General features: G+C 33.0%; 1 protein-coding gene across 1 annotated transcript; it reads right to left on the bottom strand.

Moving 5' to 3' along the window:
* Window positions 1-5,208: 5,208 nt before the first annotated feature.
* On the bottom strand, window positions 5,209-14,724 carry LOC148611188 (glutamate--cysteine ligase regulatory subunit-like). Its single transcript, XM_088591498.1, has 7 exons — window positions 14,303-14,724; window positions 13,243-13,308; window positions 12,800-12,881; window positions 10,665-10,724; window positions 9,522-9,724; window positions 8,541-8,655; window positions 5,209-7,971 (listed from the first exon to the last, which is right to left on the bottom strand). The coding sequence occupies exons 1-7, from the start codon at window positions 14,426-14,428 to the stop codon at window positions 7,793-7,795; spliced, it is 831 nt and encodes a 276-aa protein (XP_088447624.1). The 5' UTR covers window positions 14,429-14,724; the 3' UTR covers window positions 5,209-7,792.
* Between the last annotated feature and the right edge of the window lie 790 nt (window positions 14,725-15,514).

The raw sequence follows: 15,514 nt of genomic DNA, 5'->3' as shown, positions 1-15,514 counted from the left end.
ATTTCAGCGACTTTGCAACACTGCTAATATAAGATTATATGTAAACTAATCGTGAAGTTAAATTTATATTACAGATGTAAAATAAATTGAATGTTATTTATGGTTTATTTCGCATACTCTAAAAATATAATAATTAAACTGCGACCAACCGTCTACATTGCCCGAATGGACGATAAATTAATCCAAAAAAAATCCAACCAAAATGAATAGTAAAGTGAAAATGGGATAGAAAGACGGATATCATAAGGAAAACATGCATTGCGATTCCCCGTGGTTTTTCCTTAGACTGCATGTTTATTTCCAAATATATAGAAATATATCTTAGGAAATGATAACCATTTTTCACCGGAGTGCAGGGCGGAAATATATTTATTCCAAAATACTGCAACTGTGTTACGAAGATTTTTGGGGGGATTTTAGTGGTTTATATCCACCAAGACAGTCAAATTATCAACTCAATTATCTGCTAGAAGCAACGATGTCCTAGCTGCATAATGCACGAAATGAAGGGTGTAACGGATATACGGAAAGTGCTATCATTTTCAACTTTATTGTTATTTGTGTCCTTTATGTCTTAATCTTACTACAAAATTGGGAATATTTTAATTCAGATTTACTCAATATGTGAAAAAAATTATTATTTTGATATGTAGAAAATTGTATTTTATCATTCCAGTCCTTCCGGTAAATAATTGTTATTCAGATTTAAATCATCTTTTACTCTGAGTTAAGAATGTAGAACGAAGTAAGCTTAAAATAAACAGCTCAGCAGTGCATATACCAGTCATTCACTTTGACATTTACATCTCTTCAAATCAGAAAAAGTAATAGGCTGTGCGATCTGTAGCTTGATATGACTTCAGATGTTTAACAATTTCAGCAAGTATGGATGGGCAATCTCCTAACATGGACTGGGTTAAATATTGGATACAGCAATAGGTTTTGACAAAAAGGATACATGTATATGGTTAAAAGACCATATAAAATTGAAAATGGACAAATACTATATGTTGTATACAAATTGCAATTTCATACAAGTTGCAGCATGTACATAATTATTGTGCTTATCGTAACTTGTATGACGTGAATTACAACCAGTGCAATCATTTCTGTACACGTTGCAACTTGTACAACTTTTCTCATGAAACTGGTTGCAATTTGTACAAACCCTTTCATTACAGAATTACTGTTTAAATTCAAATGTATTACTTGCAAAGTTAATTCCAAACATTAAAATTAATTTTGAAAGATGTGTAAGAATATAAGTGCACCCTCCATATCGCCACCTTTGGGACCAGGCAATATTTTGGAGATTGCGAGGGTGGCGATAGATCGAGGAAATATTTACATAGAAACCATAGTAATTTTGGAGAGAGGGATCTTGAAAAGGTGTGGTGATAAGTTAGGGACCACCATTGAAGTAGGCACAAGAGTAGGGTAGATGAAGGGGTACACGTGTAGGAGGATGGATTAAGGGGTACACGTGTAGGAGGATAGATTAAGGGGTACACGTGTAAGAGGATGGATTAAGGTGTACACGTGTAGGAGGGTAGATTAAGGGGTACACGTGTAAGAGGATGGATTAAGGGGTACACGTATATGATGACAGATTAAGCGGTACACGTGTATGATGATAGATTAAAGGATACACGTGTAGGAGGATAGATTAAGGGGAACACGTGCAGGAGGATGGATTAAGGGTTACACATGTAGGATGATAGATTAAGGGGTACACGTGTAGGAGGATGGATTAAGGGGTACACGTGTAGGAGGGTAGATTAAGAGGTACACGTGTAGGAGGATAGATTAAGGGGTACACGTGTAGGTCACACATCAAAGTTACAGGAGGTGTGAAATTGAATGCAGTTGATATTGCAGTTGATGATAATGTTGAGTGTAGTTTGAGAGAGGTTGTGAGTCAGATGTCAGTGAGTGGTGGGCTAGGGTTTTTCTATTGTCATTGTAAGGGGTAGTTGTAAGAAGGGGAGATGTAACAAGAATAAGTACACTGTTTCTACTATGTAATGTAAATGCCAAGCATCATAAACTTGTAGTAGTGTAATCAAGGGAATCAAGGTTATAGCGGTAATCAAAAGAATGCAATCCAGGGACAAAGACCAGACATGGAAAACAGACACACACAACAAAGAACACAAAGCAACAAAAGCAAATGAGCAACTCGGACTCCACTAAAAAAACTGGGAGTATGGACCAGGTGCACCGGTAGGGTAAGCGCCCTCTGTTTTTTTTCTAGAAACACCCACCGAGTTGCTCATAAAAAGTCAAGTCCAGGGTAGACAGAAGAGGAAAGGAAAACTATGACCCGTTGAACAAATCAGTTTTCATGGCGCAGATTGATACACCGTAACGATCCACGAGTTCATGATATCGACCGTGAAACTTCTGTAGTAATGACTCCAATCTTGTAGCAACATAACCCTGTTCCAGAAGCCTATTTGTTAGAACTCTAGCGCGATACATGTAAAAAGTCTGTGTAGTTCCGGCATAACGTATGAGTTGTGATTAGTAGAACAACTATTATTGATATTTTGTGAATTTTTATGATTTTTCATTAATTTATTATATTTTGTCATCAATTTTAACAAATTTGCACTCTGTTTTACTACTAAAATGTATAGAAAAAAATCATAATAAAGGTTGTACATTTTGCTACTTGCATTTTTTATTATTACAATAAAACATTAATTGACAAATTCCTTTTGTGGTATGGAACATTATGGTGTATAATATCATAGAGATCCATAAACCTCTTGTTAATCGCATTTTCAGTCATGAATTTCTAAATAGTGTATGTCGCCCCCCACCCCAATTCAATCAAAGCCTGACCTTTGTTGCATAGAACATTTTGTTACAATACCATAGAGATCCATATGCTTACACTCCAATTATGTAGTTAAAAAAATCCCCAATACGTGCTTGCTTTAAACCCCTCTTTTTATCCCTAATTATACACAAACTCAACGAGTGTGTTATATATTGGAACCATCTTGTTTCTCAGTCATTCCATCCAAATTTTGTCTCAATTATGTTTGCTCCCATTTGATGGATTAATTTCAAATTTGGTGTGCGGCTTCATTCATTGGGGCATATGTTATAAGCAACCTTCTGTTTCATGGGACTGCCATATTTCACTACGTGGTATAATGAAGATTTTCGTCACAAAAATCTTAGCTCCTAATAAATTTATTTTAACTTGGTGTTCGGCTTTATACAGATGGGGAATTGTTAAAAGATTTTGGTTGCTGTTGGTTAAATCAGTTTTCATTATGCAGATGGATACACCGTCACGATCCACGGGTTCAAGGTAACGGCCATAAAACCTCTGCAGTGATGACTTCAATCCCGTAGCAACATAACCCTGTTCCAGAAGCCTAATTGTAAGGAGTCGAGCGCGATACAAAAATCCTGCATATTTACGGCAAGCTCTGGCATAACGTATGAGTTGCGATATGACAACTCCATACGCAGGTGCTGAAGGAATGTCGCCATAGATGACAGAAAATTTGACAATACACGACATATACTAGACCGCATAAGTTGCATTCTAATCCGTAGATTAAGTTTGTCGATTTGCAACATTAGTCATCGTGATTTCTTGTATGGAGGGTTTTGTTCGTAAGGAACTAGTGAAGAAAGAGTCGGTTATTAGAATGTTACATGTTTTAAAATTTTTAATTCCATATTTTGATATAGTACAATGTGGTTCGTCGTCGTTGTAGTCAAATATATCATTTAAAATGATGGAACATGATTTGATTATTTTGAACTAGAATGTTTGTACTGGAAAAGACGGTCTACAGACTGAACGTGTGATTGGGTACTGGAATAGATGGTCTGCAGACTGAACGTGTGATTGGGTACTGGAATAGATGGTCTACAGACTGAACGTGTGATTGGGTACTGGAATAGATGGTCTGCAGACTGAACGTGTGATTGGGTACTGGAATAGATGGTCTGCAGACTGAACGTGTGATTGGGTACTGGAATAGACGGTCTGCAGACTGAACGTGTGATTGGGTACTGGAATAGACGGTCTGCAGACTGAACGTGTGATTGGGTACTGGAATAGACGGTCTGCAGACTGAACGTGTGATTGGGTATTTTTTTTGGTACTGGAATAGATGGTCTGCAGACTGAACGTGTGATTGGGTATTTTTTTTTGGTACTGGAATAGATGGTCTGCAGACTGAACGTGTGATTGGGTATTTTTTTTTGGTACTGGAATAGATGGTCTGCAGACTGAACGTGTGATTGGGTATTTTTTTTGGTACTGGAATAGATGGTCTGCAGACTGAACGTGTGATTGGGTATTTTTTTGTTGGTACTGGAATAGATGGTCTGCAGACTGAACGTGTGATTGGGTATTTTTATTTGGTACTGGAATAGATGGTCTGCAGACTGAACGTGTGATTGGGTATTTTTTTTTGGTACTGGAATAGATGGTCTGCAGACTGAACGTGTGATTGGGTATTTTTTTTTGGTACTGGAATAGATGGTCTGCAGACTGAACGTGTGATTGGGTATTTTTTTTTGGTACTGGAATAGATGGTCTGCAGACTGAACTTGCCATTGAGTACTCGGTTAGAATCGTCAGGGCACTATCCACACCAGATGTGAGTGTGCTAGAATTTCGACCCAGTGGTGTGAAAGAGTAATAAGGGAGCCAAGATTCAAGCAGAAATCAAAAGAATGTAATCCAGGAAAAAAGACCAGACATGGAAAATAGACAAACAGATCAAAGAACATAAAGTAACTAAAATAATACACATAAAGTAAGAATAGTAAATGAGCAACTCCGACTCCACTAAAAACTGGGAGCATGGACCAGGTGCACTTGTAGGATAAGCGTTCTCTGCTTTTCTAGAAACACCTGCCGAGTTGCTCATAAAAAGTCAAGTCCAGGGTAGAAAAAAAAGGAAAGGAAAACTATGACATGTTGAACAAAACAGTTTTCTTGGTGCAGATGGATACACCATAACAATGAACCAGTTCATGATAACAACCAAAAACTTCTGTACTGATGACTTCAATCTTGTAACAACATTACCCTGTTCCAGAAACTTAGTTGTAAAAAGACTGTTTTGTTTTAAATGACATACAAAAGTTCAACAGTTATATTTAGACAATAAATATTGGCTTTGGCTGAAAAAATCGGCATTTCAAATACTTGCTATAAATAGGTCAACAGATAGTCAAACAAGACTGTATTTCTATTTAGATCATTCGTCATACAATTGAAAAAAATAATTTTGCACCAAAAACTATTTTTAACATAAATACATTTCATGCAGTACATGATTATTCAATTATCTGAATAGTTTTCTGAGCTACCTGATTAATGAGAACAATATGTCTACAGATGATGACACAAATGACAGCCACAGCACTAATAATGGTGCCACAAGTATACATCAGTTAACAGCAGAGAATAGTCAATTTTGTTGTTTCTTTTTTTTTACATAATTACACTTAGAAATCCACACCCAAGGTATAAATCGATATTCACATATATTAACTATGTAATAATGAATGTTTTTACTAAATGTGAAGTTGTTCTAGAACAAAATCTGAACTTTGGTAAACTTGAAGCAATTCTTTTGTCTTTTTAATGCAATAATTATAAAAAGTCTGAATGTTTTATCCTGTGTTAACATTTCAAGTCTCCAAATTAACAATTAAATCTTTCAACACTTTTTATCTCCCCTTCTCCTTTTCAAATAAAATTATGGTTGTTTTGATACACCATAAAATCAGATCAATAAAAAAGACAAGAATAACATACATGTAAAAAGACTAAAATGATTTGTATAAAAAATACATAATAATAATGAACACTAATAATAAAAAATCGTGGACCACGTCAAAAAAGTGAATTTGGCTTCAAGTTTTATTGCTAAAATTTGGCAAAACCATAAAAACTTGGATATCAAGATAAATTAAAGAAATTAAAATAGAGAAAATTTAACTGTGAAAAAGACATTGTGTTTTCATTAACTTTAGAATAATTCTTACAAATTTCAACAAACATACAATCATAATATATTGACTCATATCTAAAATACAAATAAAACCATGTCTCTTCAAAACTTACTCTGTAAACATGATTTATAAAATTCCAAGGAATGTGTCCTATAATAAATGCATTTCCAAATTATATTCAGACCTCATGGGTCAAAAGACTTCCAGTTTCATAAAAAAAAATGGTTTTAAGGAAAAACAACATCTAGAAGAGATATTCAAACTGTGTTGTGGACAAAAAAAAATCAATGGGATATTCTTAGGTTAATGCACAATCTTAGCTCATTTGATTGATTTTCAATTTTTACAGGGGATTCAACACCTGATAATCTCCAAAATGATTCCAGACATCTTAAATTTGTCTGAAAACCTGTCTAACATATAGAAACAACAAATTAGGAATCATATAGTATATGTATCAGAAGAGTTCTTTACCCAAATTAGGAATCTTGTATCATATAGTATCAGATCAAGTCCCCAAATTAAAGCCTTCATGATATAGTTACCTTATTTTGTGCGTAGCTAAAACTAATCCTGACTTTTAACTACATGTAATTAAATATAATAACTTTTGTTAATTTAATTAATTACATTCCATACCAAATACCTTTTCATTCACATCTTTGGGAATAGATTTTAATGGGGCATATTGTGAGCAGGCTTACATAAGAATAAATTTAATGCTTTACTAAAATACAAAATCATGATTCAAATTTTTTAAATGATCATCCAGACTTTATTCTACACAAACACATTATAATCATGATTTAAAACATTTATAAAAAAAATGCACATATATTTTATATATTCAGCTTCTTACATAATAATAAATGGAATTCAGATTTCTCCAATGGAGATATCTTTAAGAATGACAGTATTTTCAACATGAGCAATACATGAAATATTAAGTGCTTAAAACACAAGTCATTCAACTACCAATATATTAAAAAATCTGATAATCCATGAGCTCTAATGTAAAATGCTATTTCTCTAATTTCTAAAATTCAAATTTCAAATTCTCCCAACCTTTGTGCATAACATCAAAAAGCTAAACAAATCATTGATAATGTTAGAATGGAATTCAACAAATCATTTACAAGAAAGCAAACCTCACATGTCAGATAATCATAATTTACCCAACTGGTTGAGAAATAGCAAAATTTGTTGGAAATTAGAGAAAAACAAGAGTTATCACAGATTTAATTATAGGATATGATATAAAGTAATTTACAAATAACACATGAGTGAACACTATATGTTTACTGCACTAGCCTTAAAATTGTAGAAAACTTCAAATTTGTACTGGTAATAATCAAACCTGACACAGAGTCAAAAGGACATGACTCTGTCAATTTGAAGTAAATTCATTTGGGGTCAATATCCCCCTTAACATCCATTACCTTATTGTTGGCATGCCAATACCTTTGTGAAAACAAAATGGAGTAGTCTGCTGACAAACCATCTCAAACACTGAAATATTACCAGTATGTAACTGTAATTACATATTAATTGAGAAATATAATTTGAAAAAAAAATTGTTAAGTCTTTCTTGAACATCAAAATTTTTCTTGGGTCATAACATTGAAACAAAAAGTGTCAACAATAAATATAGTTAACCCTGAAGAAAAGTTGTATCAATGAACGTATGGGATATTTTTGCTTTACATTACAACAATAAATACTAGTTAATAACTTGTGCCAAGTATCGTGTTGATAATGCACCCAATGAATCTTTGTGTTCTAAACCTGGTCATCATTTTCTTTTCTTCAGATCTCTGAATCCTTTCAGAATGTATCCTTTAGACTTGATAATTCCTCGACATTTGATAAGGACAGAGTATCTAAGTATCCACAATGGATCCCATCCTTCACCATCTTTCTGTGTTGAAGTAGAAGCTATCACTTCCTGGAATGTTTTACTTGGAAGAATATCTAACAAAAAATAAAACATTAATAAGTATTTAATGAAGAATAACAACACATTCTTTTGAGTTCTATATTATAAAGTAATATAGTTGCATATGTATATAAATATGGAATATATGTGAACATGCTTGTTTGAACAACTTAGATTGAACCAAGTTGTATGCTTAAGTTGGATTATCTCCCTTTCCCAGCACTTTTCTTTATTTTATTCATTTTGTGTAAGAACAGAAGCATTCACTATAAACATACTTCCTATCACGACACTTTAACTCATACATTGGTCTTGTTATATAGACAATAAGTGTCCAGACTTGACATAAAACTGATGCACATGCAAGGATGATACAAAGCCATATTAAGTCAGAGTTGACATTCACTTAAAAGAATACATAAAGTGCATATAGAACATTTGTAGTTAACTAAATGGCATCTGGGGATAAGATTATTTATTTCAAGTAGAGAATAACCCAGGAGAAATCAATATGAAAAGACTACATGCCATGTGACTGGTTTGAAACTATACATATTTCTAGTTTATTCAGGGACTATATGTAAGTTCCATTATAAAATCATACCACCGGGATCACTGTGAGTTAGAAGCTGTATATCATTTTCTTTGGCATATTCTGTCAGATCTTTTGGCATCACACAGCAAGACTCTAAGCTTACTTGATCAATACAAGGCTTGACCTTAAAAAATGTGTAGCATCAGTTATCATCAAAGACCTGTTTTTTTTTTTTGCAAACAATGTTTGTAGTTTGTAGTAACATGGTCAAACCAAAAATAAAATTCTCCTTCACTGAAAGTTTTAATTTGTACTTGAAACTTTTAAAAACCAGATTTTATTAAATACAGATATTAAAATGTGGTTTCATTAACTATTTACTAATCTACTTTGAAATGCATAGTGACACAAACATATTTTCATCTTAACTTGTTAGCAATTTATGATTTTGAAAGCACCAAATGGTAGAGGGTTTTCACTTACAAGTACCGGTAGTATATTTACAGAGAAAGAAATTGTTACAAATATATATCGGCTAAATATTCATTTAACAATTGACAGGAATCAAAGAATTTTTCTAAGGTCAGTTTCTAATTAAAAGAAAAGCTTTATTTAAACAATATTATAAAGAAACTTACACTTCAATAACTATAAAAGTTTCAAAACAATTACTGAAATTAAAGTATATAATGTGTTGATGAGAGACATAAGAAATTGATGCTAACAGACAAAACTGCATAATAATGAATATTTTTCATAAGTTCATATCAAGGTGTATGTTACCAAATTGATGACTTTTTCTTGACAAAAAATTTTACAAGGCAAACATAAACCTGAGGAATCACAAACTAACAGACAAACCATGAACATATATATATATACCCACTACTTTGTTTAAAGGACAACATATATTTATACAAATCCATAAGCTGATACTTAATTTGGAGTCCTGAAATAATGAACTAAGACAATAACACTATACCAACAATCACAATTTATTATGTGGTTGTATGAAAAATGAAAGACTGTAAAATTTTAGACGAAGCATACCCTAGACCATGTATATAATTGTTGCAGCATATCTTTGTTAAGGTCTGCAATGCCTAGAGATAAAACTTTATCACTGTCTACCAGGGATTCCATGCAAGTCCAGTAAGGTTTGATCAGATCCAATGTCAATTCATCCTCATCATCAAAAACAGGTAAAGCTAATAGCACCGTCTCAATAAATGTTACATTCAACTCCTTCATTACTGCAAAGAAAAAATGGAGCATTGTTAAAGAATTCTTCCTATTTTTTAACAGCTTATACAAACAGAGAAGCAGTTTATATAATTTGAGAACTTGTTCAAACCAAATAATTATGTAAATCCTAGTTTATCTTCTGAATTAAGCTTGGAACAAAAGTAAACAGGGCAACATTAACTGTGGTGTGTCATTTCATAAATCATAAAACATTGCAAGTACCAGTATTTTCAATCCTCTTCTGCTATTAGTTAGATTTTTACACTCTTGTAAGAGTTTTATTTTTGAAATTTTGTGATTTTGCATTTTCAGTGACATATCACTTCCAGAGGATGAAATTTTGCTCTCTTCATTCTGCAGCCATGTAGATTGCATGTACATGATGCTGTAGTGCTATCCACCAGTGCTGTGGCTCTGCTGTCGCTTGACCAGGGCTTTTTAATGACTCATTTTTTCAAAACAGTTAACATTATAGTAAAAGCAGTGCAAGTAAAATGTTGCATCTTATACATGTATTTTACTGTGTGTAAAATTTGATATTGGGCTTTGACTCATGTTTTTTTTTCAAATGGGGATAAATTTGGTCATCCTGTGATCGAATGATCATTTCATGAAGGACTGCCTCATATACTGTGTACATGTTGTTAGCATTAATCTTTCAGTTAGTGTGTCAAATCTGAAAAACACTACCCTTTTTATACATAAATTTCCCTTACTCAAAAATGAAAAATTAAAGCCTTTTGTAGTTTTTGTACACCACCATTTTTGTAAAAAAAAATATCTGTAACCAAAATAAAAACTTGAAAGGAGCTTTCCACTATAGGTGTATACAATTTCAAAAACTTCATTTGAATCGGTGCAAGAGATTTTTTAGTTATCACATGAAAATGTGTGGGATGGACGGACATATGCCCCAACTTATAGTTGTGGGAGCATTAAAAAACATACCTCTTTCCACTGCTTCTGTTACAGAGTCTGCAGGCAGAAGACTACACAAGACAATCTTAACTGAAATTAAAAATAAAACAACTTGTGATTATAATAGATGTGATCATTGTAATGGACACTTCATTTAAAAGGATTTAATTTTACCCAAATATATGATAAAGTAGTTGAAAAAATAGGAAATATATAGGATGTATAAAAAAGTTTTATTGTACAACGGTATAACATCATTCTATTTTGATTTTCCTTATTTCACTAGTGTAAATGTAACTTCAAAAACCAGCAATATAAAAATAAATATGTTGTAATCATAAGCATGTGCACTAAAATACAACACTGGACAATACTCCTGAACATTCAAGCAATAAACCCAAAAAATTGTCAAGGAGTAATCAAGGGAACCAAGGTTATAGCGGTAATCAAAAGAATGTAATCCAGGGACAAAGACCAGACATGGAAAACAGACATACACAACAAAGAACATAAAGTAACTAAAATCATACATACAAAGTAACAAAAGCTAATGAGCAACTCAGACCACTAAAAACTGGGAGCATGGACCAGGTACACCAGTAGGGTAAGCGTCCTCTGTTTTTTTTCTAGAAACACCCGCCGAGTTGCCCATAAAAAGTCAAGTCCGGGGTAGACAAACGAGGAAAGGAAAACTATGACCCATTGAATAAATCAGTTTTCATGGTGCAGATGGACACACCATAACTATCCATGAGTTCATGATGACGACCATAAAACTTCTGTAGTGATGACTTCAATCTTGTAGCAACATAACCCTGTTCCAGAAGCCTATTTGTTAGAGTTCTAGCGCGATACAAAAAGTCTGCGTAGTTTCGGCAAGCTCTGGCATAACATATGAGTTGTGATATGAACACTCCATACGCAGGTGCTGAAGGGATGTTGCCACAGATGAAAGCAAAGTTGACAATTTTGAATAAAAAGTCATCACGTTTGTGATAAAGTTTGGTCAATAGTTTACCTTTACCATCGATTTCTAAGTGTAGGTCAAGATATGAGGCTGACTTCACAGTGTCTATAGTATCCTTTATCTCAAGTTCTTTGGGGCAGATGCGATGTATCAAATCCCCGAAATTAGGATTGTTTAAAGATAACACGTCATCCATATAACGGAAACTGAGATTAAAGGATCTAGCTAAACGATATTCTTTCTTTCGGATAAGATCAGCTAGAAAGTCAGCCTCATAAGAGTGAAGGAAAAAGTCAGCAAGTAAAGGAGCACAATTTGTTCCCATTGGAATGCCGACCGTTTGTTGAAAAACATGTCCACCACACTGGACAAATACGTAGTAGATTATAAAAAGGACCATGATACACAAAAAGCAACCAATCATCAGCATGCACTAAACATGTTACCCCATTTTTAACTACTCAAAATAACTATATTTATACTGACATGTAGCTTCATATTCATGATAAAGGTATTACCAAGTAAAACATTATTTTAAGCTTTGCTAAAAAATAAATGTGTTACCATGGTTATTGCATGAATTATATTTGGCAATATTATCCTTCATAGTATTATATTGCATCTGAAAGTTAATAATGTGACCCAGTGATGTTGGGTAACATATTGTTTTTACTTTTCTTTCTTATGACCTCCGTCTTGTCTGCACATCTCCTCAAAAATGATTAAATGGATTGAAACCAAACTTGGCACGAAAATAGACCACCATATGTAGATGTGCACAAAGGTTTTGAAATTTCAAATATGGCCGTCCAAACTTAAAAAAAAAATTGTAAAAAAAAAAATCACCAAAAATATCATAGAAGGTTCATACTTGGTTTTAAAAAAAAGGTTACCACAAGGGCTTCCCATCAACCATATTGATATTTTTAAAAGTGGCCGCCACTCAGAAATTTTAATTTTTTTTTAATTATTATGTATACATGTACTTCTACATGAAATACTACTCCAGACAATCAGCCATTCAAAAAATCAACAACATTAAATTTGACAAAGTCAATCATAAAAACTGCTTTTTCTCTACCTTAAGGTAATAAATACAGATGGAAAACAAATGAATAAGTCATCTTGTATTTTTTCACGAAAAAAAAATTTGATGGACATACGTTATTCAAATTAATAATGCTCAACTGAATTTTACCTGTCAGTTTTAGGTCTTCTCTTTCATCTTCAGGTAAAGTTTCTACAAATCTGTCATTACTACACAGTAACTCTGTCTTGTACTGCAATAAATGGGCATGGTAGTTGTATGGGAAAATTCTTGCATATATTACAATACACTTTAGTAAAAACTTTAAAATAGTTCATTATTTCTAGTATTATGACTTCTGATTGGATAAAAACTTTTTTGTCTCATCAAGGATTTTTATAGCACATATTTACAAATGTAATTTTAAAAGAGTTATTCGATGGTGTATTTGTTGCATATTACTATATCTATTTCCTTGTCTATCATCACATTTCCAAAAACACAATTATGATAACATAAATATACAACCATGCATTTAAACATTTACTTGCTGTATTCATAGGTACTTGTTTAAAATATTACATTTTCTCTGTATTTTGTGCAATAAAATATACCTGTAATTCATTTTTATCTGTAGCATCAATAACAGTCTGCAGAGTTGATCCTACACTCTGTGTTATCTACAAAAAGTATAACACTGCAATAAAATTTGTGGTGTAAATTTTTGAATTAGAGTACATACTTATATTTATCTATTAATCTGATACAACCAACACCTGAAGTGTAAAGCAGAGTAAAGCAATAGATAATTCATAACATAACATTGATGATTATGTGAACACAGCCTGAGTATACATGGTAGTTACAAGCCTGAGAAAGTCAAACCTAAGCCCCTTGACTGATACCAATGGAATTAGATTCAACTGAAGAGAACAATTGCACATGTACAAATAATAATTATGTGAGATTTGCAATAACGATTTATCAGATCATTTTTTCATATCATATGCTTTACAAAATGTATAAATTTGCCAAAGAGATCATACATATCAACCCTCGATGCTTGACTTTGCGCTGATACTAATGACCACACACTAATTAAGGTAAAAAAAAATAGTTAAAATGTATCATCAGCAAGAACATGCAATTATTGCCACCAGATTTAAATATAACAAATTTTTAACATTGTGCTTTGAAAAAAATCAACTATCACATGAAGATTTTTGTACAAAAAACAACAATCTTTTACTTCAGGTAACACATTGACAAGAATTGCTTGTGACTTGTGTCATGGAAATGGCAAATTTTACTCACTGACGGGTTTAATTTCAAAATGTTGGTATCAAAAACAATATCAGAGTAAGAAAGACTTGAATTATTTCAGCACATTATTTCTTACTGGGTTATTTAATAAAAATTAGGTGAAAAAAAATGAAAATTCATTTGTCCCTACATTTGTTCTGTTTTTTGACCTGAGGATACACTGCGCTGGGATGGGAGCGCAACTTAATGTTGCACCACAACATAATCATTTTCCTAAAAAGTTGGGTTGTAAAAAAACCAATTCAAAACATGACTGAAATGATTTTTTAAAAAAAGCAAGAAAATTAAAACTTTTTGTCCTGTGTGAAACATGTGACAATTATGATTTAATTAATTGAAAAAAGAACTTACCTCAGTCGTAGTAGTTTCATTTGCTTTGCGTTTAAGTCTGTTCCAATGAACAATATTTCCAGTATGAACAACTAGTGAGCTGACTTTGGGTATAACGGGGGGAATAATTGGCGATTCTTCTGTCATCCTGTTGCTACCCCGAAAACTTTTCAGAGTTGTCAATGTTTCTTGTGAGCACTACTGTTCAATGTCTATTTTATTGGTTTCAAACGCACTAATGACTTTTGACCTAAATGAAATCCTAGCTCGAGAAATTTCCGTCATAAATGATTATTTCGTTCCTTCTACCAATCGTCCCATATAAAAACCACACAAGACAACCGATACATTTCGAGTACTGTTTACCAACATATTGCAAACCTTTTCATGTGATCAAAAGGAATGGCTTTCAATATTACTGACTACATATTATTATTAGTAATGTCTATACAGTCCCTTTTGGTGTTTGATATTACAAAAATCCTGTTTTGATCAAGGAGTTAAATATAGATATATAAATCCTTGTTTTGATGAAGTAAAAAGAAAATCATAATTGGCACTTAAAATTACATCACCACAATCCAATAACATTTTTCTATAACTTTTAATTAACAATATTGTAACATTATGACTAACTAAACCTAACCCCGGAAAAACCAATAATTTGTCTCTAAAACAGGCAGCTTTGGGACTGACAGACCCTTCATATCAGTTTCAATACATTTTAAACCTTAGGTTAATGCGTTAATCAGAAGAATGCAATCCAGGGACAAAGACCAGACATGGAAAACAGACATACACAACAAAGAACAAAGTAACTAAAATCATACATACAAAGTAACAAAAGCAAATGAACAACTCAGACTCCACTAAAAACTAAAAACTGGGAGCATGGACCAGGTACACCAGTAGGGTAAGCGTCCTCTGCTGTTATAGAAGCACCTACCCAGTTGCTCATAAAAAGTCAAGTCCGGGGTAGACAAACGAGGGAAGGAAAACTATGACCCGTTGAATAAATCAGTTTTCATGGTGCAGATGGATACACCATAACGATCCACGAGTTCATGGCCACCACCATAAAACTTCTGTAGTGATGACTTCAATATTCCATACGCAGGTGCTGAAGGGATGTTGCCACAGATGAAAGCGAAGTTGACAATTCTGAATGAAAAGTCATCACGTTTGTTGTAAAGTTTGGTCAGTAGTTTTCCTTTACCATCAATTTCTAAGTGT

This window comes from Perna viridis, chromosome 7 (assembly GCF_037379345.1).
Source record: "Perna viridis isolate PV_CMFRI_1.1 ecotype Kerala chromosome 7, ASM3737934v1, whole genome shotgun sequence".
Taxonomy (NCBI): Eukaryota; Metazoa; Mollusca; class Bivalvia; order Mytilida; family Mytilidae; genus Perna; species Perna viridis.
The sequence above is the reverse complement of the archived record's forward strand: the minus strand, read 5'-3'. Positions and strand labels throughout refer to the sequence as shown.

Bases quoted from the DNA above. Each gene is read 5' to 3' on its own strand.
- LOC148611188 (XM_088591498.1), bottom strand. From the start codon at position 14,428: ATGACAGAAGAATCGCCAATTATTCCCCCCGTTATACCCAAAGTCAGC. The intron at 13,309-14,302 runs GTAAGTTCTTTT...TACTTTTTGTAG, and splicing joins ATGAAACTACTACGACTGAG to ATAACACAGAGTGTAGGATC. The intron at 10,725-12,799 runs GTAAAATTCAGT...TTTTAATTTCAG, and splicing joins AGAAGACCTAAAACTGACAG to TTAAGATTGTCTTGTGTAGT.